Here is a 27482-nt window from a genome sequence, read left to right as displayed (position 1 = left end):
TTTGGGACACGGCCATCGTCTGTTATATTAACCTTCAGCATTCGTAGATTCTGAAGCAAAGTACTGTATCATCAGCAAAGCATAAAATATCATATTGCGAGTTATATTTTAATTGGTGTTGCATGTATAATAATATTAAATAAAATAGGACTGAATAATGACGCTTGTAGTAGGCCCCATGATGATGTTTACCAAATTTGTGATATAGTTTAATAATAGGTACTATTTGTTATTAAAACAATGATATTTTGGATGATCAAATTTGGAATATTAATCTCCAATAACTTTTGTTGCAGGATATGAAGGTATATATTGTCATATGCAACCTCCATAGTGGCTGTGTTAGCACGATGAACTTGTAAGCTGGAGGCCTGGGTTCAAATTCCAGTCGATCCACCCTTACAAGTTGTCCAGGTGCTCTGGTTCTTCTGTGATATCCCAACAATTCTCAATCATAATCATCATGGAGATTGTGGCTGATATGTACACTGCTGCTCAAAAAGAACGAGCGCTTGTTGAAGTCCCAAATATTCCGCATTGCGCATGCGACGCTTTGTTCACAAGACAACGCTTATATAAGCAGCTTAATTCGCTTATTTGGTTCAGTAGTCTGACATGTGTTACAGATCAGACCGGATAGTGTATGCTGGATCTTCTGAAGAATGTAATATGAATCCAATAGAGATAAGTAACGTCAGTGTGTAATTTGTATATGAATAAGTACACACTGAGTTATCAAAGCTCTCATAGCGTAGATGGGCAAGACAAAAACCACTATAGAAGCTGGACTACATTGGCTTTCAGTCCGAATCCCTTGCAGTACCTTTTTTATAAACAGATTTCTCATAATTTTCACAAAGTTCTAGAATATTATAATAATTTTTTTCTGCAAAAGGCTATCTGTCTTCACATTATATTTAGGATAATGTGAATTTAATGACAGTAAACATGAACCAGGAAAAGTTCACTAGCAGACAATGGTCGATTTGTCACCTGTAAAGAAAAGGAAGGACTATGGTCTGTAACGCCATCCCTGCAGCTGTGCCTATGTAATGAGTAGAAACGAGAATTTCGTGCACTATAAAATCCAAAATATGCATGCATTCATGCGCTATCAAACTATGAAACATGCACGATCAAGCAAAAAATATTATTAAAATATGCACGTTCATTTTTATTCCAAATATCTTATTTCACTTACTTTTTGCATAGTTAACAATCTAACAACATTTCTAAATTGAGGTTCCTACGCTTGTCAGTCAATATGTTTCTGTAGGCAGAGAATGACCTCTCTACATCGCAAGAAGCTACAGGTGCAAACTTGAATGAACATATTTGTGACAGTGTCGGGTCAAATTCTTCATTCAAGTTTTCGCCACAAATAACCTTCTTCACTGAACAAAAGAATCCGTTGTCCGGGTTCGCATTTATGTCCAGTTTGTTTTCCGTCGCTAAACCCACTTCCCCAAAGGCATAACTGCTTGAAATTTTGTAGTACATTTTATCTGAAATTATAATAGACCTTATGGTCCCTAGGTACGATTTTAAAACGGACATCGTAATTTTATTAATTAATTTAAAGAAGTTTTGTATTTTTTACAAAGGACAACTGCCATTGAAAATAGTCGGAAAGAGAATAGTAGTCCTTACCCCTTTACTGCAACAATAGCAGAATATGACAACACCATCTAATCTAATAAAATCTTTTCCTTTAATCCACTGTGCAAAGAGTACACTTTTGGAACCTGTAATTGGAGGCATATTAGAACCACATTAACACACGCAAACAATAAACAAACACATTAACCACTTACGAGGTTCACACACTGCAAACAATAAACAAACACATTAACCACTTACGAGGTTCACACACTGCAAAAAATAAACAAACACATTAACCACTTACGAGGTTTACACACGCAAACAATAAACAAACACATTAACCACTTACGAGGTTCACACACTGCAAACAATAAACAAACACATTAACCACTTACGAGGTTCACACACTGCAAACAATAAACAAACACATTAACCACTTACGAGGTTCACACACTGCAAACAATAAACAAACATATTAACCACTTACGAGGTTCACACACTGCAAACAATAAACAAACACATTAACCACTTACGAGGTTCACACACGCAAACAATAAACAAACACATTAACCACTTACGAGGTTCACACACGCAAACAATAAACAAACACATTAACCACTTACGAGGTTCACACACTGCAAACAACAAACAAACACATTAACCACTTACGAGGTTCACACACTGCAAAAAATAAACAAACACATTAACCACTTACGAGGTTTACACACGCAAACAATAAACAAACACATTAACCAATTACGAGGTTCACACACTGCAAACAATAAACAAACACATTAACCACTTACGAGGTTCACACACTGCAAACAATAAACAAACACATTAACCACTTACGAGGTTCACACACTGCAAACAATAAACAAACATATTAACCACTTACGAGGTTCACACACTGCAAACAATAAACAAACACATTAACCACTTACGAGGTTCACACACGCAAACAATAAACAAACACATTAACCACTTACGAGGTTCACACACGCAAACAATAAACAAACACATTAACCACTTACGAGGTTCACACACGCAAACAATAAACAAACACATTAACCACTTACGAGGTTCACACACTGCAAACAATAAACAAACACATTAACCACTTACGAGGTTCACACACGCAAACAATAAACAAACACATTAACCACTTACGAGGTTCACACACTGCAAACAATAAACAAACACATTAACCACTTACGAGGTTCACACACGCAAACAATAAACAAACACATTAACCACTTACGAGGTTCACACACTGCAAACACAGTTTAGCGAATGGTTTCAGTTTTAGAAGAATCTAAATTTGCTACTAGTATTGGAAAAGGTGCTTTTGACCTATTTGTCGGCAGTTTCGTGAAACCCTCTATATTTTTCTCTACTATTCTCAAAATATGCAACTTAATAAATCCATTTATGACACGCAGTCTGTAGAGGGTCATGGGTAAAATGTTGTAAAAGTGAACTTCCGTCCAGGAAATGTCCTCTAACACCTTATTGTGAAAACTTAACGTTTATTTCATTTTTCAGTTATTTAGTTATTTTCTTTTCCTTCGCCAATCCTGATCCTGAAACTAAAACAAGGGACCTGAAAATCGAGAAACTGAGGTGTCCACTCAAAACCATTGAAACATGCATTTAAACTGAATGTAATGTATATTATATGCATTATTAAGCTAAAATTGGTTAAATATGCATTATGTATGTTTTAATCGTCAAAAAGGCCAAAATAAGCAAATACGCACGGAAAAAGTAGGGGAGACTGTTGTACCTTTAAACACTTTTCATATATATATATTTTAATTTTGGGAAATGAAATTTTTTTAAAGTGAAAAAATGCTTGAAATAATTATGGAAGATTCCTTTGCAACTTCCTGTATGTATTTTACTGTTTTACAGATCTATTAAGGATGGAAAAAATAAAAAAAGAAGGAATAGTAATGTGTTCAAAGGTAGAACAGGTTCACGTACTGTACCTTCTAACATAGCCTCTTGTGCCTTCGAACACATGGCATATAGGTGAGAATATAGCTATAAAAATTGACAATCATAATTATTTAAAATGTATTTGCCATCATAAACCAGAGCAGGCTTCTCTGATTGAGATGTTATTTCCTGCTTCAACAGCTTTCTTTGCGGCATTCGGATCAACTGGGGGCCTCTTAACTCCAGACTTACTTCGTGACATGATCTTAAAATAAAAGAAAGACAAAAACCGATAGCATCGTGTATCTTAGAACATGTTCCATGGTACAAGATGTTTTGTGTTCAAAGGTACAAGAGGGTGCACGTTTAAACAAATACAGACAAATACGGTCTTGGAATGTAAACGGTACAGGTTGTTAAGAAAAGCAGTGAACAGTTACGAAAAAATGAAGCAAAAATGCTTGGAAACTTAAAAATAGGCACTAATGTCGAAATAGGCATTTTTAGGCACTATAAAACCCTTTTATTTATACCTATATTTCCATGTAAATATTAAATCTCAAGCCCGTGTGTATCAAGAAAAAAATAGGTTTTTGCCTAAATTCCGCTCTCTTCATATGACCGTGATTCGGAAAACTATCTAAGCAATTATGAGTTTAGAAGGAAAAAGAGATAAAACCTGTAAATCCGGTCCCTAGTCATCATCATAGCCCGGATGTCCATACAAATCCAGGTTTCTGTATAAGCTTTGTTACAGTTCTCAAACTTACCGATGCCAATAGCTACTTTCTCCTGCATGTTTGCATGTGTTGGGGGTAGATTCATGCCTAATGTTTATTTTGAATGTTTTAAATTCAGTATTTAGACTTTTACATTGGGTATTATGCCTTTTTTTTCTGGGATTAGTGCATATCGTCACTGCGCCTCCAACATCCAGTATGTGACTTTAAAAAGATTTCGCAGTGCAGAAAGCACTGCCATTTCATCTTTTATCTTGTAATGACTGAATTATTATGCCGAAAGTAGCTTTGAAAATCGAGGGAATTAATGGCAATGCTTTTTTTCTTTCTCCTGCAAAATCTTGTTACAAATACAGAGCAGCGACGATATATTATGTTAACTTGCATAATAGTTCTTTTGTGGATGTTGCTTCGTAGAATTTGGTATTTCCACGTTATTTGTCTATTGAGAAAAAAAAAACAATAACTTGAAAGAAAGCTACCGGTAATGTAGTTTCGTGACATCGTATCTTTGAATTTTCCACTAAATTCATCCTTTGTTACACTGGAATTTCCAACCCTCAACTCTCGCTCGTTACAAACTGGAGGTCAAAGTACTAAAAGAAAAGGAGGCAGAAGCAGCTTGCTTGCAAACTGCAGTTATGTATACTTTTGTGTGGAATTTGTGAAGCTCCTCTTAGAACTGCAAGAAGAGATCATGTGTTAAAAATAGATTGAAGGAAAGGAATTTCTGAAGATGGACATCGATGTAGTTTATTGTGATTGTTGTAATAAAGATGTGCCGGAAGTACTTTTATATTTTGGGTGTGCAATAGCGTCGCGGTTAAGGCGTATCGCTGCAAAGTCAGGAGGTCGCAGATTCGATTCCCGATGTGGTCATAGTCATGCGGAAATGCAAAAAACTTGCAATTCAACCTCACTTTATCCCAAATTTCTTTGCTTATATATGCACCTGGCACTTCTTGTGACGTAGGAAGATAATTTTCTGTGTTCGAGAACGTTCTTCAAACACATGAGCTTAAGTGAAGAAAATCTGAGAAATTAATTGTAACACGCTGTTTCAAAATAAAGTTGAAGTGTAACATAATTTAGTGCTCAGTTTTTATAGTGCACATTTGTAATGTTTATTCGCTTCGTCGTGCCTGTTTTGTCATAAATGATAGTACAGGAATGCATGCATGTTTTAAGATTCGATAGTGCATGGAAATCCGGGCTCACTCATCACCATCCTCTTATCGTGGCCTCTTTTCGGAAGGTCGATTCTAAATATACAGAGTGATTTATATAGAACTGACACATTTCTTTCTTTAATTATTCCGTTGGAAATTCATTCAATGACCCAATTTTAGCACCAAATTAAGCAGAATGTTCTGGAGTTTCGATTCCTTGTCACTAGATGCGCAGATGTTTATGTTTTATTCCTATTGTTGGCAGCTGTTTTCGACGTTTTGTGTCAACGTGAAAATGTAGTACACATTAAATCAACGACTCTTCCTTGTGAAGCAATACTGGAATACGAATTCAATTACAGCTACTCAAAGGGCATACCGGAGAGAATTTGGTGTTCGCAATCCTCCCAAAAGAAACACAATACTGGGACTGGTAAACAAATTGGAAACAACTGGATATCTGGTGAGTGAAAAGGGCAAGCATCGTTCATCTAGGCTTCCCACGGTTGTTGTTGACGTAAGAGCACGACTGGAGCAGTCACCCAAAAAATCATTAAGACGTTTGTCGCAGGAGACATGGTACACCTACTCCAGTGGCGGCTCCTGCATATTTCTTAAGAGGAGGAAAGAAGTTAACAGCACGAAATGACACCTTCTTGAATGAACCATGCTACAAATTAGCCTACATGCATACATGTAAGACCAGATAGTGTTGGGGTTGGCCTTCCCTTCTGTATAACAATAATCTGTTCTTGTAAACTGAGTTTCCTAAATTGTCCAAAATATATTATGTTTTCACTTCCATTCATTGTTGAATAATTGCGCAAATTAACAATTACAAGGAAAATTCACAACCTCGTAGCATTTTTCGAGCACACTACAGCATCACACGTGTTGGAAGAGACTAGCTACTAACTCGTAACCGGAACCGTTTTACGGAAATGGGAATGGGAAATGATCTGAGGAAAGCGAGAACACCGCACCCACCCACGTGGTCTGTGTTGCCACATGTACATTTTACAAGTTCAGTATCACATGCTTTTGAAGAATGTCAGTTCTTGTAAAGTCATACTATCATTATTGTTCAAAGCTTCCGGTGGCCGATTAATTTTTTATGTTAAAAATGATGTAGTTTGGAGTACCTACTTTCAGTTTCAAGTATATTTTTACAAAACTGACAACTTGGCTGTTGCCCTGTCTAGTAAACAATGAACAGAAGTGAATTTCAGGGGCCAACTACGTAGAACTACTTCCTCTTTGTTTTACATAAACCTGACTTTTACTTTCAAATATCCACGAAAATTTCAAACCGTGAATAGTATCCTATATAAAGTGCAATGAATAATATTTTTGATTTATAATTAAAAAAAAACGTTTATATGGTGTCTTTCATAGCTTTGCGTTAAAACTGTTTTTGTTGTGTCTCCTCCTAGATGTGTTATAGTCTGGTTGAATGCAGCATCGTTAGATGGCAGCAGTAGCGAGCTTGCTGCACGACCAGTCGGTTTCTATTTCCCGCCCATGACAGATTCAGAGGAGGATCTCCTCCCTCTCCGTTCATTTACTTGCTTTAAAACTCTGCTTCTTTCTCTGGACGCTAGCGCGCTGTTGTCTATGTGTGTTAACTGCAGTAGAGGAGGAATGGAGTGCCTTTCCTCTACACAGACAATCTCGCATCTTTCTCACAGTTTTCTACAGCACATGAGCGCGCGTCGTTTAAAACTCGATCAACCGAGTTTTTCTTATAGCTGTGAACTTAAAAATTATCGAATCTTCCTCGAATTTCAAGGCGCATATTTTATTTGGTATTTACTTTCAAAGAAGAAAATGTGAGGAGGATGTTCCTCCCTTCCCTCCCCCGAGGAATCGCCACTGACCTACTCAATGTGTCAGAGAGCCTAAAGCCATATAGGGTTACGGTTGTTCATCAGCTACAGGAACCAGATAAGGATAAAAGATTGAATTATTGTCGTTGGTTTCAGACGTTCATTGTGCAAAATCCTGCCATATTGTCCATCACATGGTTCACAGATGAAGCATGGTTCCATTTATCCGGTTATGTGACGACCGAATAATTTCCAGGAACCTGTGGCCACCGAGTTCTCCGGATTTGACAACGCCGGACTTCTTTCTATGGGGTTACTTAAAAGACAGGGTTTACGCCACACGTCCCCAGACATTGGACGATCTGAAGCACAACATCACACAGGAGATTCAAGCTAACAACAGAGTCCTCCAATGAGTGGCCAGTAACATGGAACGACGTGTTGAGTTGTGCCTTATGCAGGATGGAGGAATTTTCAACATTTGCTATAGAGGTAAATAATCTCCCAAAATTCTTCTACATTTTAGGTATAATAAGTTGTCGCTAGCACAATTCGGTTTGAAACAATTAATGAAAGAAATGTGTCAGTTGTATATAAATCACTCTGTATCTCCTACTGTCTATGTGTTCTAGAGTTGCTGTATTAAAAACTGAAAATCCGGGACACTTCCTTTCATTTTTTAAAATATGCAAAATAATGGGGGAAAAGTACATCAATTAACGTCTTTATATCAGAGAGTGTAGCGAATATTAAACACCCGGAAAGTTCAGTTAACGTACTTGACAAAGAAGGCATATATGTTGTTATAATTAAATAAATAAAAGCTGTATTATTGAGGCGTTTCTGCTCCATTATTATCACATTGTGTCTGCGTATAGGAATATTTGGCTCAACTGCAGTATTTTTCCCGCTATGCTGTAACATCTGAAGGAGTGCCAACATATTTCTAGCGCTTTTTGCGCTACCAACCTTAACTCATCTGCCTCCACTGTAACGAAAATTGTTACTTATGCCAGATCTTCCTCTCGATAAAAACCTAATGCAGGTCGAGCAGAGAGTACAAGACGCGCAAAGAGTGTGAAATACTGCTGTCTTATTACAAAGATTGTATGAACTGTTCATCTATGGAACCGCCACCATAGGAACCAATTAAAGCCGAATTCGAGCCCCGAAAATATATAATTCATCATTATAGGTATAAAAAATTGCAGAAAAGTCCAAACCCATGTACACGCAATACTCCACTTCCGCGAAATTACAGTCTGTAGTTTGGATTCAGTGACGGCATTATATCCTGGGTTTGAGCACCGAAAATTTATAATTCTTTATTAGAGACATAAAAAATTGCAGGAAAAATCTAAAAACTTGTATAGACAATGCACATCTTCCGCCAAATTAGTCTCTTGTTTGGACAAAGTGACGGCAATATTTCCTGAGTTCGAATACCGAAAGTGTAGGCTATAATTGTTTATTCGAGGCATAAAAATTTCCAGGAAAAATTTAAATACTTGTATACACACACTGCTCGACTTCCGCCAAATTACAGTCTGTAGTTTGGACCCAATGACGGCATTATTTCCTGGGTAAACTTATAATTCTTCATTAGAGACATAATAATTGCAGGAAAAATTTAAAACTTATATACACAATGCACATCTTCCACCAAATTACAGCCTGTAGTTTGAACCCAATGGTATTATTCTCCGAGTTCGAGCCTCGAAAATTTATAATTTTTTATTAAAGGAATAAAAAATTTCAGGAAAAACTAAAACTTGTATACACAATGCAAATCTTCCGCCACATTACAGTCTGTAGTTTTAACCCTGAAAATGTATAATTGCTTATTGTAGTCCGTTAAATATCGGACTGTAGTTTGAACCTAGTGAGCGTGTTATCTCCTTAGTTCGAGCCCCTTAAAATTAAAATTCATTAATGTGGGTATGAAGGATTTACTGGAAAATCTAAATCTAAAAAAAAAAAAAAAAAAAACCTTACATATTGAACCCCTTCCACTAAATTTCAATCATCACTGTCTTCTCAGTCATTGTTTTATTCTCAGTCTTCTCTTTCCGTCATGAACTGAACTTTGAGACGAGACAGAGTGGACAAAGGGAAGGCAAAGGGCAGAGAAGGCACAAAAATGACTGAGTGAACTGAGTGTACAGAGAGTGGACTCAGAGTAGGCCTACAGAGAGTGGAATGAAAGTACAGGCAGTGGACTGAGAGGACAGAGAGTAGGCTGAGAGAATAGATGGAGCACTTTGGGGATAGCGAGGGAACTAAAAGAATAGAGAGGGACCAGAGAGTGGACTGAGAGAAGAGAGAGTGGACAGAGAGCACAGAGTGTGAACACAGAGGACAGAGTGAAGACCTTCGAACATAAAATACTTTAATGCTCGAAGGTGAAGACAGAGAGTGGACTGAGAGAACAGAGAGTGATCTGAGAGAACAGGGAAGGGACAGAGAGTAGACTGAGGTGACAGAGAGTGGTCTTTTGATATTTGTCACTTTATACCTAGGATAATGATGGAATATTGTTGGCACAGCATTTGGTTTTAATCGTCTAATTTTTCCATTAGATAGAATTAAACTCTATTCTTGTATATTGCTTTCTCTACAGTGTAAGCGAATTCAATTCACATTTGTTTCTACGAATGCCTCAAATGGTATTGCAATAACAGATACACTCAATGCAGTGATGATACTGAAGAATGTGTTAAAATCAACTGCCGGTATTTAACTTCGAATGACAGTCAAAATAATAAAAAAAATAATAAATAAAGCACTGTGAAAAATTGGAATGACATGTTGCAGGAAGGAACCAACCCACAAATAAATTTAATGTCTCAATAATTAAATAATTCCAAGGATCCATATTTTTTTAAGTAGGTTATTTTACGACGCTTTATCAACATCTAGGTTATTTAGCGTCTAAATGAGATGGTGATAATTTTTTTTATTTTAGTAGGTTATTTTACGACGCTTTATCAACATCTTAGGTTATTTAGCGTCTGAATGAGATGACGGTGATAATGCTGGTGGAATGAATCCGGGGACCAACACCGAAAGTTACCCAGCATTTGCTCATATTGGGTTGAGGGAAAACCCCGGAAAATACCTCAACCAGGTAACTTGCCCCTATCGGGAATCGAACCCGGGCCACCTGGTTTCGCGGCTAGACGTGCTAACCGTTACTCCACAAAGGATCTATATTCTGAACAAAGATAATGTAGCTACATATATTTATTACCTGTGAATTTATCTCTCCTGTTTAATTCTAAGGTGCATTTTTCTTAGTTTTTAGATATAATGTAGGTTGATTTCTTTCTTAAAAAATGTGGTCAAATTTACGAATATAAAGCAATAGGATAAATATTAATTGTTAATTTGTTATCGATTCACTTTATTTATTTCAATTTAGAGAAAATTTCCCAAAGTATACAGCATTTGAATATATTTTCATTGTTTGTGAGAACATGTATTCTGAGAAATCACAGTTCTGATAGACGTTACACACTGTCATCGAATCTAAATTTCTATCGGCCCGTGTGCGTGCGTACATGTATTGAGAGAGAGTCGCACCGTGAGAAACATTTTCCACAAGTATTGCATTTAAATGACTTTTCCCCAGAATGCGTGCGTAAATGTCTTCGGAGAGAGCTTGATTGTGAGAAAAAATTCCCACAAGTATCGCATTTAAATGGTTTTTCGCCCGTATGTGTACGTACATGAGTTCCGAGATGCGCCAATTTCGAAAAACATTCCCCACAAGCATCGCATGTGAATGGCTTTTCGCCCTTGTGAATGCGTACATGGGCTCTGAGATTTCCCGATTGTGAGAAACTTTTTCCACATACATCGCATTTGAATGGCTTTTCACCCGTGTGCGTACGTACATGCTTTCTGATACAACCCAAATCTGAGAATTGTTTCCCACAGGTATCGCATGTGAATAACTTGTCTCCGGTGTGGGAGCGTATATGTTTTATGAGAGAGCTGGATTCAGAGAAACTTTTACTACATGTATTACATTTGAATGGCTTTTCGCCAGTGTGAGTGCGTACATGGCCTGTCAGAGAGTTAGACTTTAAAAAACCTTTCCCACAGGTACAGCATTTGAACGGCTTTTCACCAGTATGCCAACGTAAATGATTTATCAGGGAGCTCGATCCTGAGAACCTTTTTGCACAGTAATCGCAATTCAAAGGCTTTTCGCCAGTGTGCATACGGACGTGGATTCTGAGAGTACCTCTTTGAGAGAAACACTTTCCACAGGTATCGCATTTGAATGGCTTGTTACCCGTATGGGTACGTACATGACTTTTCAGATAGCTCGAATCTGAGAAACTTTTTCCACAGGTATCGCAATTGAATGATTTTTCGCCGGTGTGCTTCGGTAATTGATTTGTGAGTAAGCTCCTATCCGTGAAACATTCTCCACAGGTACGGCATTTTAATTGATTTTCGCTCTTCTGCCTTTGTTCATGTATTTCGAAATGTCCCGTTTTTGGAAAATGTTTTCCACAGCTATCGCATTTGAATCGATTTTCGTCAGTAGCGTCTGTGCGTGTATGACTTGTGACATTTCCCGATTTTGGGAAACGTTTATCACGAGTATCGCTAACTTGCGTGCATACATGTATTGAGAGAGAGCCCGATCCTGAGAACAGTTTGCCGCAGTCATTACATTTGAATGTCGAATTGTCAGGGTGACTGCAGGACTGAGACAGCATATCGTTCTTTTTTGTACATAAGTTGCTGTAAATCTCTGATTGAGACGTACATTCGGAAAAAGGGTTCCCTGAGGAGACACAATTTTTTGTACTGATGTCTTTCTCATTTGGTGTTTGAATTCCGTCCGTGTCCAAAATCCTGTAATCAAAAAGATCACATTAATGAAAGTTGTGACCATCAAGGCAGGAAAAATAATTAAACTCACAAATTATGAACTGTAGTAAATTCATAAATTATAACCTGATATACAAGGACATCATTTTATTTTTACTTCAATTTTTATTGTACGTGAGTTTTTTAATGTACTTCACTCCCACCCCTCTACCAGTAAACTCCAAGCGTCCTCCACACAGAACCGAGGCCGCGTATGCACTACCGTAAAGAGGGATAACTTTGAACGCCGACGTGACTTTGAACCGTTGCTTACGAGATTATACAAGCTGGCGCATAGAGCTTGAAAAACGAGTCTGAAGTGGTTCCCTCGTAATGCCAATTCCGCCGCTCGGAGCGCTGTTCTGCCCTATATATTCATAGCAGAACACTTAAAAGACATTGACATTTGGGACATTTAAAGGACTCACCATTGCTTATTAAATGCTTCGTACAATATTTTATGGACAATAGACGTAATTTGCAAACTTCTACTCCTCAATTATATTACAATAAAAGACTGTCATTCTTGATATTAAAACATATTACATATAAACTGAGGGACTGTCTGCTCTGTACTTCAGTTCATACACCAAACATTTCCGGAAATAAATTAACTTGACATCTTACATATACGCACTATAGCCTACCCTTTTCACCTAATATTATTAATATTGTTATTAAATAAGATATTGCAACTAATTAAGGTACTGCAAGTTGAATATATACTGTTACTTCATATCCTAACATAAGTAGAGTTGCCACCATAGATGTAACACCTGAAATGAATATAAAATAAATTAATGTATTGGTAATGATACAAGAATAAAAAGAAATTAGGCTAGACATAACCTCACAAAATTACAAACACATTCTAAAACAAAACAAAAAAAAAAAAAAAACTTTACGTATCCGTATATAATAAAACTAGATATTCCAGATATAATTTGTTTCACACGATAACCACCTCAGCCTATTTCGGCAGCAGCCATTATTAGTTACAGTTTGAGGTGCATTACCTAATCTCATACTAACCTTGTTAAGTTCTCTAACCTAATTCACTGATAATTACGTAACAATACACAAGTCTAAAATACAGACAAATACACATTAATTACCTAATAGGTACAGCATGAAGATAATTCATTACTTTTGTCGGTATTTTCTAAAAGAGAAAGGGAAAACAGTAACAACATTATCTTCAATGTTTACATCACGTCGTTCACATTTTCATTAGGCCTATATCAGTAATGCTTGGTAAGTGAAACAATGCATGAAATTATTTTACATTTCGGGTCACATCATTCGAGAGTCGGAAAATGCAATTCGCCACTTTTAACATAGCATTGCTTGTTATATGAGAGAACTTTGACATTTACCTTAACCTATAAAGATACGACCTGTTGGTACCGAGTTCTTCACATAGCAAAACACAGACAATTTTCGAATATAACTTAGCTGAACAAACTTCAAATAACACTGTAATAAGCTTGGCATATTTATAATATTCGTACTCAATCAGTAATGCACAATTAATCGAACTATTTTTACGATGCACAATGCTTTGTAATGGTACTATTCATCATTTCATAGGGTAGAGAGGCGAACCTAGCGGCAGAAATTGTCATGACTCACAGAGACCTACTCTCGATCGTGCTATGCGCCAGCTTGTGTAATCCCGTAAGCAACGCTTTGAACAGTAATTTAGCGCCTTTCTAAATTAAATGCTGTACCCAATTGCGATAAAACTGTTTAAGTTGTCAATAAACTAGTTCAGTTCTTTCGCAATAGGGTACAGCATTTAATATAGAAAGGCGCTAAATTACTGTTCAAAGTCACCTCGGCGTTCAAAGTCACCCCACTTTACGGTACTGAGTTAGTGAGTATAGTGCATTCCAGAAAAATGTTCACGTTTTCCAGAGACGAAAGAACTTTCAATATTGATAAATATTTTCACACAGGTGCTGTCGTCCGTTTGCTTACGTCGCATCCCGATTTCCCCCACCTGCTTCTGTTCGCCCCTCTGTAAAGTCTAGTAGCTGGGCTGTCTTAGCTCTTTTCTGAAAACATTAATTTCCGTTAGGAATTGGACGTCTACGTAATATTATACAACTGTTTAAAATAACTTAAATAAAAGGGTCTTGTTAAGTAATTAACTGTCACGTGATTCCCGCCCCACTTGCTACGACCCTGCGACAAAACCACTTGAACGGACAGTAGATAGCATTTCTGAGTAATTTTATCTTTTCGGATCGGGCAGAAGTGAAGACTGAATGTACAATACATAAGGTACTCTTTTATAGAGTAGGTATAGAATTATTTCAACATGAGTTACTCGTACGAAGGACGAAACTCGTAATTGGAATTAGCCTATAGTGCGATAATATGCACAGTAGAACTGAAGCCTGTATCGAAATGAACGGCCACCATTTTCAAAAATGTGTTTAAATATCCATATTATGATTATTTTTCAATGTAACTTCATTCTTTATATTGTACGCTAATGAGCTGTAGTAGTACAATATACACTGCATAATTTATACGTCCGAATGGATAGCTCAATTCGTGAGTAAAAACACTAATTATTGATACAGTACTGTATTTTGATTAAACAAAAACCTAATGAAAATTATCAAACTCAAAATTGCGATATTTCCTAGTTTACATAAATGGATGAACTATTTTTCTTCCCTCCTATACCTAGTAAAGTGATTTGTATTTTACGCCAGTATCATCGAATTCCAGTCTTGGAAGGGGGAGCAAGCGGTGTTTCCGGTTCTAGACCTTTAATCCAAATATATAGCCAGGTTGATATTAAAAATGTTAGTAAAAATAAAATGATGTCCCTGTATAAGCATTTTGAATAAAATATCAGAGCAAGAATTCCATTCCTCTACTATGTGAAAATATTGCATACCTACAAGAATGCAAGTCAGATCGCAATATTAAAAATACACTTCGGCGAATATGACGTGCTCTTCATCAAACCAATTCTCGTGTTATAATATATTTAAGCGAATTCTTCCCCATCTAAAAGAGTGAAGAAGAACGAAACCTCCTGAAAGGCGGTAAATTTAAATTCTAAATATTTCAATATTTTTATACTGTTGAAAATAATTTTCAATGTTTATTCACAGCATGTTTTGTACTCACAATAACTCTGCAGTTCTCTATTGCATCACGAATGTTTCCACAGCCAACTGAGTAGGAATGATCCACAAAAGGAGACCTCGCTGTTATCTTGCTATACATTGTGGTAACACATTAGATTAAGGCTCTACGTCATCTAAACAGGGACAAAATGAATACATGCACTTATACTCACCTCTCACTCAAGACTTCAGATTTCACTGTCGTTACTTCCAGCATAGACTCCTCTTTTACTGTAGATATGCTAAATGTCTCTTCCTGCAAACAACACAACAATTTTTAACAAAATGATCTGCTCTCAATGAGGGCGACCATAAAGATCTAGAATAAAAGCACGACAGAATAATTTAGAAAGACAAAACGTTTAAATACAAGAATTGTTTAGTAAAACATCCAGAAAAATGCAAACCCAATAGAATCATCAATGGCCAAAATATAAATGGTAATGTAATATTTGGATTGAATCCTTAAAAGAATATCCAATAAAATTGTTTCAATTAAAAAAAAATGGGAGACAGAGTGCTTTTAAAACATTCCATGTGAATTTAGGAAGTGTGCCACACGCACCAAACAAAAGACCAGAGACACTCCACTGACTAGTGGGAAGGTTATATTTCTCACTTAAATATGGGATGCAGGACTCATAAATGGATTTCTTCTCCTCATCAACGTGTTGTGCCTGCAGTGCATCCCTCTCAAACCGGATTGTAGGATCAAGAACTATTCCCTTAGATTGAGTCCTGTGGATGGCTACAATAGAAAAGATGGTAAGAAATAAACGCAACATGTATCCTGAGTTATAGAGATTGAAGTAAAATATACGAGCAGGAATGAGAGCCACAAAATGGATGATAAAGATATGAAGACTTTCTTAAGGAATTATAGTAACAACCGATAATTTACAAAATGTACTTTTATCAGAAAAATGAAAATAATATGTTCAAAACTGGGAAGACTGCTAAGAGAAATAATTCCCTATCAATCACAAGAAAAAAGTTGAATAGGATGTCCCATGAAACAATAAAAGAAAATGCAATATAGTAATGGCAGAGCTTTCTCCAGTTACAAGTCGGAGGATGGGTAGGTTTGGCAACGTTGAGTGGAGGCGAGAGATTCTAAAGTGATATTGATGTAATTGTGGTTCCTCATTGCTGTCGTTGTACGTAACCTGTACTTTTTCAATATTACTTTATGCACAAAGCTTCAGATTCAGAGTACCGACGTAAATTATTACTTACTTATTTACTGGCTTTTAAGGAGCACCAAGGTTCATTGCCGCTCTCACATAAGCTCGCCATTGGTCCCTATCCTGAGCAAGATTAATCCAGTCTCTACTATCATATCACACCTACCTCAAACCCATTTTTATATTATCTTCCCATCTACGTCTCGGCCTCCCCAAAGGTTTTTTTCCCTCCGGCATCCCAACTAACACTCTACATGCATTTCTGGATTCGCCCATACGTGCTACATGCCCTGTTCTCTATTTTGCCAAAGACAAGAATCACAGTATAGACACAACATTTTTGCATTAATTCGTTCATCAACTGTTTTTATAGGGTGACAAGATTTTGTAAAATTCATTAACTCGTCGTTTACATAGCCCCAGAAGATAGTAAGAAGTAACATTTATTCCACTTTCATAAATTGTAAAACCAACGTAAGAATACCTTCTGCTATAAGACAGTAAATGTTATTTCATTCAAGTGTTTATGACTTCCTGTAGGTGAAAAGTCACACATATCGTCCATCAACATCGAATTTAGTTTGAACAACCTTGAATATTTGGACAGCAATATGCATCAACAGGCAAAGTGCCACTGTTTTAAAAATTAAGATTTTGATACCATCTGTCGTACTGGAGGATAAACTAAGTGTACGCACACTTTTGTAGCCCTTCCTTGAAATATGCTCCTTTTATTAAAGGAAAATATACGCGCCATTGCTCATATCCGAGATTGTAATGGCTATGCACCTAAATCTTTATAAATGCTGAATTAATCGGTATGTTCCTGGCGCTTACATTTGTTGATGCAGCTCGGACATACTTTCAATTGTGGAGTTCGTCACTTGGATAAGGTTGTCTAGAAGATCGTCAATCCTTTGTTAATTTTATAAGTACTGAAGTGTGATCAATGGAGTACAAATTTCTAAAGTAAAAATGATAAGCAGAGCACAAAATATTATATAAATGTTAATTAGGAATCTCCCTGGAACTAAAGAAATTCCAACACATTACAAGTATGTAACAATGCAATTATTACGTATAAATTGACATAACTTTCCGTTACGTTAGACACAGAATACGGATTGGGCCTACTTTGTTTACAGAGCAGAATGGGAAATGTGCACTGTTACCTGTGACATCTTATCATAATCGTTAATGCTATCAGTAGCAGATTTTAGGAGTATGTTCTCCCTCTCTAAACAACAAAAGAACTTTCTCTCATTCCACGATATACTATAATAGTTTTTAGCTCGTACATACGCACTGCTATGATAAGCCATGTATATATTTATTCACACTGCAAATGGGTATATATCCGGTGGCAGTGGTAACTAAGGCCGTGTCCCAAAGCTACATTTTCAGCTGAAGTGAACTAACTAAATAGCCGGATGTGACATCAGAAGTTATGATCCAAAGCTACTTAGTGCATAGTAATTCAGTCCGTACTTGTTCACTAAACAAACATGGATACCTCATTAACAATTGGGGTTATGAAATCTGAAAATGCTTTGGAAGTGAAATAAGTTAAATATAATGTAGAATAACACGTTAACTTTGAACATTGGCATTGTTAGTTCCTTCTGTACAATGTTTTAAACATTATTGCAATATATTAAGTCCTTATTTTTTCCACATAATTCGTAATGAAACTGCATTAGGACACTGCCTTCTTAATTTAGTGCCGCACCGTGATGTCATGGTTTTTAGAAAAATAATCTATGAAGAAGGCCGTGTTTCAAGCATACATTTCCAAAGCAAAGAGTTTGTATGTATTACAAACTCTTTGATCCAAAGCTCCCTAGTTTGTAGTTTACAAGTCATCTAGTTGCTAGTCACTAGTGTGTAGTATGGACTTGAGCTTTGAGACACGGCCTAATTACACTCAATAATGACAAATAATAATCACAATTAATAAAAAATACAATTAATAATAATAATAATAATAATAATAATAACAGAGAGAGTCCTAAATTAAATGAAGCACGATAACGTAAAATAACATTTAAAGTAAATCTAATTTGTATCTTAACCCTAAGTTCGAACTAAAACCCACGAGTATGATATGTTCATACCTGCACAAGTACCTTCCAGCACTACACTCATTTCGCTGTCAACTCATTCACTGCACTGGAACTACAACACATTTCACTGATTCTATCCTGATTTCACTAACACTCAAAACATTTCACTGTTCAAATACTTTGCATTGCCACTATAAGCTATAAAACTTCACTGACAGAAACACACTTCTGTTACACAATACACTTCACTGACACAACACACTTCTTTACTGATACAACACTCCAATAACAAAACATCAATTAGACCCTTTAAATAGTGTGTATAATATACTACCGTCTATTAGTAAAGTCCTTAAGCCTATTTTTAAATACATTTTTGGCTATTGGTAAAGCCTTTAGTAAGTCTGCAGGTAAAGCATTCCAGTCCCTGATCGTACAATTAAGAAAAGAAAACTTTCCAGTGTCCGTTCTCTGTCTTTCCCCAATTTATATGATGGTCGTTCCTTGAAGAGTAATTTGGCGGCTGCAACCTATTTTTTATTTCTCTCCAGGAAGACTCACCTTTGTACATTCTGAACACTGCGCATAATCGACTCCGCATTTTCCTGTCCCTAAGTGTGTCCCATTTTAATGTTGAATTAATACAACAATGCTTGAGTGCCCATTTTTTATCTTTTCCAATGTTTTAATATGCTCTAATCTGTAAGGATCCCAACATGCAGCACCATAATCCATTACTGGACGAACTAGTGATTTATATGCAATCTCTTTGGATTTACCAGATCCTTTTCTTAGTACCCTCATCACAAAGTGTAACTCTCTCCATGCTTTTCCCGCTGTGTCAGTAACATGTTCTGCCGACCCGAGATCGCTGCTTAATGTTATTCCTAGGTATTTACATTTGTTAACTTCCGGAATGGTTTCACTCCCTAGTGTAAACGATGTGATACACCAATGATATAATTCTATTCTAATCTGCCCACACCTATTGTTTTATGAGTTGATAAGTAGATAAGGTTAGGAAGGTAAGGAGAATAGAAGCTGATGTTGGATAGTGTGATAAGCTGTGTCAAGGTCCAGGTCATCAAATGACACACCAATGCAATACCCATGGCTGGATGAATACAATAAGAGATAACTGATAAGTCTACAGTAAAAATGAATGAGTTACGAGAGATACATATAACAACATCGTCTTTAGCACAAAATGCAGTCAATAAAATTACTTACGCATAATAAACCAAAATTGGCTCCTCACTGGAAATGTCACTGATGTTAAGATTTCGTGTTATTTAAGGAGTTAGGTACAGCTCACAGCAGTAAAATTTTGGAAATATTCAACATTTTTTTTCTTTATTACTGTATCTTGTACAATAATGAAAATTAGTATGTGTAAAATACTGTCCTGCTATATGATAAAAATATTATTACGACGTAAAAAAAATATATATAAAAAAATATTTTTTTAAAAATTCAAAATGGTGGAAGTTCACTGTGTTGTGATGAAGCGTTTCCCTCATAACTAAAAAAACTATCCAACATTCTTTGATGAAATTTTTTGTGTGTATTTATGCATGTCATATGTACAATATGATGCAAGATCATCCTCTACCTTTGATAGATTGTCTGATAAAAAACAAATTCATTTTAAAAATGGTCAAATATCAGCATTTTCTTCTAACAGGAAAAAAAAAAAAAAATTATTTACTAAGGAATGTAGTTCAAAGAGCACGATATTGTAAACATGAGCTTCAGCAATAAAATAAAAGAGAGAGAACATGAAAAAGTTAACAAGTCTATGAGTTATGAGGGAAACGCTTCATCACTGCACAGTGAACTGCCAGTGCTTTTGAATTTTGAAAAAAAAAAAAAAATAATAATAATAATAATTTTTTCAAATCGTTAAAACATTTTTCTCATATAACAGAAAGACAGTGTTTCACAGATACCAATTTTCATTATTGTACAAGACAAAGTAATGGAGGAAAAATGTGTTGAATATTGCTGTAAGCTGTACCTAACCCTTTAAAATTGATAGCAACACATTCTACTGTGATTATGTTTTGTTTAGTGGAAATGAAGAAAAATAGTGTGTACAGTTCGTTAGAACATAGTGTGGAAGTTGCGGAAAATACTATATCCTAAATTTGTTTATAAAATTGTTCACAATATTGTCTTACCCATATTATTGTTCCAATTACTTTGTATAAAGCTTATTGCACTATTGAAGTGTATTTGGGCATTAATTAATGTATTGTTTGTATACCTAACTATAATGCATCAATCATATACACGCCATTTCTCGACGCTTAAATGACTGATGTGCATCAATATGTGACACAGTAATATGCATCAACAATGTAAGTGCCGTATCTTGGCGCTTAACTGATTTATGCATAACTATAATGCGATCGTTTCTATTTCGACTAAGTGCAATATTGGAATATCGTCTATAACAGTGCGTATAACTCACTTTTATGCACATAGTATGAATCAGTACATGAAACATTATTATATGTGTGGTTATGAAGTCCGCAAGAATTAAATACATGTCTCAGGATTAAAAATGCTTCAAAATCTTCTAATGCGTTTTTTGTCGAAACTACAGAATATCGCATAGCTGGTTGATGCATAACGCCATCCATTTAAAAAATGGTAGAGATAGTAAAAAATAAATGCATATAATTGCTGACTTGGACCTACCTGTTCTTATTACAAGGGATGATGATCAATATGTGGGTGCACATAATTTCTTAGTACCTCATGGGTGTGCATCATATCATAATAAGAAACAAACACTGTGTTAATAATATTGAAGGTTCAATCAAGCACTGTTAAGCTTTGTTAGGATGTTGTTAGAAATAAACAGAACATGAGCTCAATGTCAAGAGAGTTAACAACAGAACAATTAATAAATATCACTCACCTCTGGTTCACACTTTATCACAGGAAACTTAGCTGAATCTGCACTGTCCTCAATTTTGACTTCCCATTTCAAGCAACAGCTGGAGTCCTTGTTCTCCACTGTTGTCCTTTCCTGTGGAATATACAGATATATAAAAAAGTCTAATTCTTACATTTTGTTGGAAGATTTAGTCTGATGCAGCCATTAGCTTAGAGGAGGGCCGGTCAACTAGAGCAAATATGAGCAAAGAGCACTGTGGACTCCAGCGAGTGGCAGTTAGAGTACGATGTTGACTCTGTTACGTCATCAAAGTGCATTCATACTTCTGACTGCAGTACGTACGACAGGACACTGAGATTGAACATAAGGAGATTCATTGCTCCACATAAATAAGAACCTGTTTAAAAGGAAAGACTAAAAAAAATCTTGTGAATCAACCAAATAAATGATATTTTCCAAAGTACTTTGAAAATGACTGATTTCAAATAATGGATGAGAGAATAAATATATTTTCTAATGGAAATTCAGAATATATTTACTGTATTTATTGTCTCTTGACATCCCTATATAAAACTATGTCAAATCCACCGCTTAAAATGTTCATCATCCTGTTTAATACACTCTTTCATCTGCTAGAAATTCTAAAATATCGTACTTTAAAGGAGATTGAGAAAATTTTCCTGGACTTCTACATTTACTGCTTGCTCTCACATATTCAAGGATATATAGGAGTCTTTGTTTGGTGAATACAACGGAATGGAATGCGACCCTTGAGTACCTACAAGACTATTGTATTCAGAGTATGTCCTTCTCGCTGGAAGTTTTAAATCGCACTGTCAATGAAGACTTTACGAAGAGGAAGCGAAAGCAGTAGACATTCCAAATCCTTCTCACAACGAAGCCCTTGCCATACTGTCTGTGATTTTTAGATTCATTAACGTTTCTAGTAGTCAAATTATTGATGTCACTTCCGATTTAAATCGCGTCAAAAATGCAATTATTCATAGTACTGGATCGAGTGCAAGACAGAAAACAACTTTTCACTTTTTTAATTAATTTATAAGATGTGTATTTGTTCTGACATTTTCTCAAATAAAATAAAATAAAATAACTTTTATTCTGCATTATTACACTATTTAATCCTTAAATTTCTCAAGCAAATGTTTATGCTGATTCATACATTTGCATTAAAATTTAAAAATCCAAAAATGACTCACTCTCGCTAACATGCAGTCCTGTTTAATATGCTATTTTTATGTGGTAACTTGAAGAGCGTCTTACTCAGGTTTCACTGTATATTATGTGGCTCAATTGAAGACATAAAGATATTTTGTTAACATCAGTTAAGATAGATTGGAGTAAACCCAGTTTTATGAAAAAGGAATGGCTACATTTTAATAATGAAACTGTATTAACCAATATAGTAAGAACTACAAATGAACAGATAATAAAATCCTGAAGGACATATATTTTGAAAGTCTGAGGTAAGCGAATCAAAGAAATAAACAAGTTAAAGATATGTCAAATAAGTTTCAAAATGTGGGTCATGTAATGTAAATATATATGTAGTAAATTTCACGTTTATAAATGAATGATAGCTAGATGAACGATGATCAACACTGTAACGCAATGTAACTAAATAAATGAAAATAAAAGTAAAATGTACAAATAAGGCAGTAGACAAGGGTGTAAAAAATGGTCTTACATCAGGTGAATGATTTTCCTCTTCTCTAATAACGTCATTGTATGACTGTATTGCTAGAGGATCGACTTTGGGTTCCATCTTGATGGTATCCATTACAACTGAAAGAACAATGTCAGAAAATTATTCGTCTGCTGTTAATATAGCCACCTTCATTATCTGTGAGAATTCTGACAATTTTGCAACTAGTGCCGTTACATAGTGTAAATTATATATAGCCTACACCCACATTAAAAAAGTAAAATGCATATTGTAAAATAAAATTGTGAATCACTGGAATCGAAATTAGATAATTCCCTATTAGAACTACACGAAATGTAAAAACTGATAATATTTACGGGTAAAAACTTATTGAAGATAAAGCGCACACCTGGCACCGAAAGAAATATTACACACTTTTATCACCGCCAATGTGCCAACTTTCAACACTTTTATCACAACCACAACACAGTTCAATTTTTACTCCTCTATATAATATATTATATGGAATTATCATTGCTTTAACACATTGATTAATGCACAAAACATACACTTAGCGAACTAAATGTAAATATGTAATTATGAAGAATGGAGACAGAGTCCTTGCCATCACATTCCACTTGTTTCACACGACCGCTCCTCACACACCATACACCAAGGAGGGCAACATTTGCAAACGAAATGATACTAAATGTGAGGAATGTTACTAGAGGTAGGTATGTAGTATTATGTGACAGGTTAGGTTAGGTTTGGTTAGGGATATCAACTTTCTGTTAGCTGACTCCTGCAAATACTTGAAAATTTACATTTGAGCCTAAATGGAAATACTGAAACGAAATAACCATAGAAGTGTATATACTGATCATCAATTATAATATTTAATAGCCACCTCAACTACAATACAGCAAAATGGAAATTTGAAACACTAGATATATAATAGGTTCATGTGGATGACGTGACTATGTTAGGAGAAAATCCACAAACTATTACGGAAAACACGGGAATTTTACTTGAAGCAAGTAAAGAGATAGATTTAGAAATAAATTCCGAAAAGATTATCTCTCGTGACCAGAATGTTGTACGAAATGTAAATATAAAAATTGGAAATATATCCTTTGAAGAGGTGGAAAAATTAAAATATCTTGAAGCAAAAGTAACAAATATAAATGATACTCGGGAGAAAATTAACCGCGGAATAAATGTGGGAAATGCGTGTCATTATTCGGTTGAGAAGCTTTTATCATCAAGTCTGCTCGCAAAAAAACTTAAAGTTAGAATTTATAAAACAATTACATTACCAGTTCTTATGTATGGTTATAAAACTTGGACTCTCACTTTGAGAGAGGAACAAAAGTTAAGGGTGTTTGAGAATAAGGTGTTTAGGAAAATATTTGGGGATAAGAGGGATGAAGTTACAGAAGAATGGATAAAGTTACATAACGCAGAACTGCATGCATTTTATTCTTCACCTAACATAATTAGGAACATTAAATCCAGACATTTGACATGGGCAGGGCATGTAGCACGAATGGGGGAATCCGGAAATGCATTAGTGTGTTAGTTGTGAGGCCGGAGGGAATAAGACCTTTGGTGGAGGCCGTGACGTAGATGGGAGGATAATATTAAAATGGAGGTGGGATGTGATGGTAGAGACTGGATTGATCTTGCTTAGGATAGGGACTGATGGCGGGCTTATGTGAGGGCAGCAATGAACCTACGAGTTCTTTGAAAACCATAAGTAAGATATATATTCATTTTCAATGAAGAAACAGTGGCAGGGCATGTAGCACGAATGGGCGAATCCGAAATTGCATATAGTGTGTTAGTTGGGAGGCCGGAGGGAATAAGACCTTTGGGGAGGCCGTGACGTAGATGGGAGGATAATATTAAAATGGAGGTGGCATGTCATGGTAGAGACTGGATTGATCTTAGGATAGGATAGGGACTGACGGCGGGCTTATGTGAGGGCAGCAATGAACCGACGAGTTCCTTGAAAGCCATAAGATATATATTAATTTTCAATGAAGAAACATTAGTTGCTCTTAAACCTGTATTTCTTTTCACGTTTTGCTGCAGAAAGGATACTAGGATTATCCTTATGAACCTGGACAATTTCAGAACATGACACTAGAAAGTTAACTTTTACTTGCAACTCGGCCTTGATCACATTTTCAGAGTTTGTTTCAGTTATCGGTCTTGATTGCCCCCGTGGTCAGTTTGTCAGCATGTTGGCTTCCAGATCTGGAGTTTCTGGGTTCGACTCTAAATTTTTCGTTAAGCAGAAAAATTACCTAGGTGTCCAGAGTCTGGAAATTTGTGTGTGCCGGGTTAATATTAACTTGCCAATCATCAAAGATACAATATATCAGGACTGTCGCTGGGCAGTAACCTGAACACATCAAGTTTCAGCGTCACATGGTTGTTCGGGCAGGATTAAAATTTTGCCCGGACCAAAAAAAACCTGAAACCTGGACGTTTGGCAACCCCTGCTTTGGTGTTTAGTATTATGTGAGAGGTTAGATTAGGTGTGAGAGACAGTCAAATCCTCCGGCAAATATCACATGTTTTTCATTCACGCAAGGTATGTATTTGGAGCGGGTTGGTTGGGCATACAGCTCTCTCAGTAATCACGTCCAATTTCCACTACCAGTATCCTATAACAGTAGAAATCCCAGGCATTTTTAAGGTATTTTATTTCTCTAGTGGCTAGGTATCTTACCTCTCTAACGTATTATTAGGAAAATGAAGCAGAATTTATGAAATTTCTCACAAATTCGCCATTCAGAAGGTAGATTAGGCCTATAATAATAGTGAAAAGTGTGTAAGATTAGAATGTAGAATATACGATTCCAGTAATGATACTATTATTGAACTTCTTTCACTATGATCAAGAGGGCCGTGACCACGAAAACCCGTGCGTTTTTTGTTTCTTAAGCGCTTCTATGCAGCGCTGCAGCAAAACACAAAACAAGAGTCGGAAAAAAAAAAAAAAAAAAGAACTCTATCTCCCCGCCAAGTGACTACAAATTTACAAAAATGCTGGAGAATTTACCATTGGCTGCTGATACTGTAGTAATAAATTTAACGTTGACAGAAAGGAACATGTTGAATCCTTTTGATTTCAATGATAATGATATGGAATTATTATTACTGCAAGATTTTAGCAACAATAAACGTTGCAAAAGACCAAAAGTGGATAGTTACGTCGAAAATACAATTTCATCTTATAGTGGATCAGATTTTGAAAGCCATTTCAGATTGAAAAGATCAGCAGAGGTATTATTATTATTGTTATTATTATTATTATTATTATTATTATTATTATTATTACTATTACTATTATTTCATCACTGCATTATTGAATTATTTATTTTTTGTGCAAGGGGTATCTCTTTTTTATGTATTTATTTATCCCGCATGTTTCATTCAGAGTGAATCTGGTTCAATCATGAACTTGAAAAATATAATGTATGCATTTTGAGCTGCTGTACCCACAAATTGAGAGAATAAATCGTGCGAAAAGAATGAGAGTGCAAATATTTTTCTTTTAATTCTTGTTCGCTGAAAGTCGGGATATTTATGCGTTCCGAGAATTATTTTCGGAACACTGGGACATATCTTGATTCCGATATGGTCGTAAAAAATCCTTGATGTGGCAACCCTAGACTATAGCATAATTTTGACCTATTACATACAATTTCATTTTATCTAAGGTCTAACACTCTATTCTTTCTTTATAGAACTTGCTGAACTTGATCTACCCTGTGCTTTCTAAGAAAGATGCAGCAGCCAGAAGGGAACCAGTCTCAGTAGAAAAGACTATGGTGATATCAAATGTATCTTTTCGTGACGTAGCAGACAGGTTTGGATTGGCAAAGGGTAATGCCCACAACAAATTTATGCAGTTCATATCTGAAGAGTTCGCGAGAAAAACGATCTCACATATCTGTTAAGGATTAGATAATGATCTAATTGAGTCTGTAACTGCAAGATGTAGTGCTGTTTCTATAGAAAATAAAGGAAAGGATTACTGTATTCGTGGTGATAATTCTCCTTTTTACCATTTTTCATAAGAAAAACATTAAATTTCGTAGTGATCCATTAAATTGGAGAATGACATCAACCTTAACAAAACTGTGACATTCATCGTTTTTCCCGCGAACTCTTCATCTGCTGTGCAATACCTGGCTCAAGATATATTTCATTTCCAAAAGGAAATAATGCTACAAGAGCAGTTAACAAATTTGAATCATTGAGGCCCAATAAACCATTTCCAGGTGTAATTGGATGCATAGATGGGACTCACATTCCAATACCAGCACCCAAATGTGACAA

General features: G+C 35.8%; 1 protein-coding gene across 3 annotated transcripts in view; it reads right to left on the bottom strand.

Moving 5' to 3' along the window:
• Nucleotides 1–9533: 9533 nt before the first annotated feature.
• The window catches only part of LOC138692779 (zinc finger protein ZFP2-like), a 68892-nt gene continuing 50943 nt past the window's right edge, over nt 9534–27482 (bottom strand). Inside the window, exons 1-5 of one of the 3 annotated variants that reach the window (XM_069815981.1) lie at nt 25867–26005; nt 23172–23269; nt 21488–21598; nt 15488–15570; nt 9542–12150 (exon numbers count right to left, since the gene is read on the bottom strand). In XM_069815981.1, coding sequence (XP_069672082.1) covers nt 10815–12150; nt 15488–15570; nt 21488–21598; nt 23172–23264 — 1623 coding nt within the window. In that variant the 5' untranslated portion in view covers nt 23265–23269; nt 25867–26005 and the 3' untranslated portion in view covers nt 9542–10814. Of the gene's footprint in view, nt 12151–15487; nt 15571–21487; nt 21599–23171; nt 23270–25866; nt 26006–27482 lie in introns of those variants that run through there. The other 2 variants (XM_069815983.1, XM_069815985.1) reach the window with 2 other exon arrangements.

The sequence above is a fragment of the Periplaneta americana genome, chromosome 17 (genome assembly GCF_040183065.1).
Source record: "Periplaneta americana isolate PAMFEO1 chromosome 17, P.americana_PAMFEO1_priV1, whole genome shotgun sequence".
Taxonomy (NCBI): Eukaryota; Metazoa; Arthropoda; class Insecta; order Blattodea; family Blattidae; genus Periplaneta; species Periplaneta americana.
Note: the sequence above shows the minus strand (reverse complement) of the source record. Positions and strands in the feature narration are given on the sequence as shown.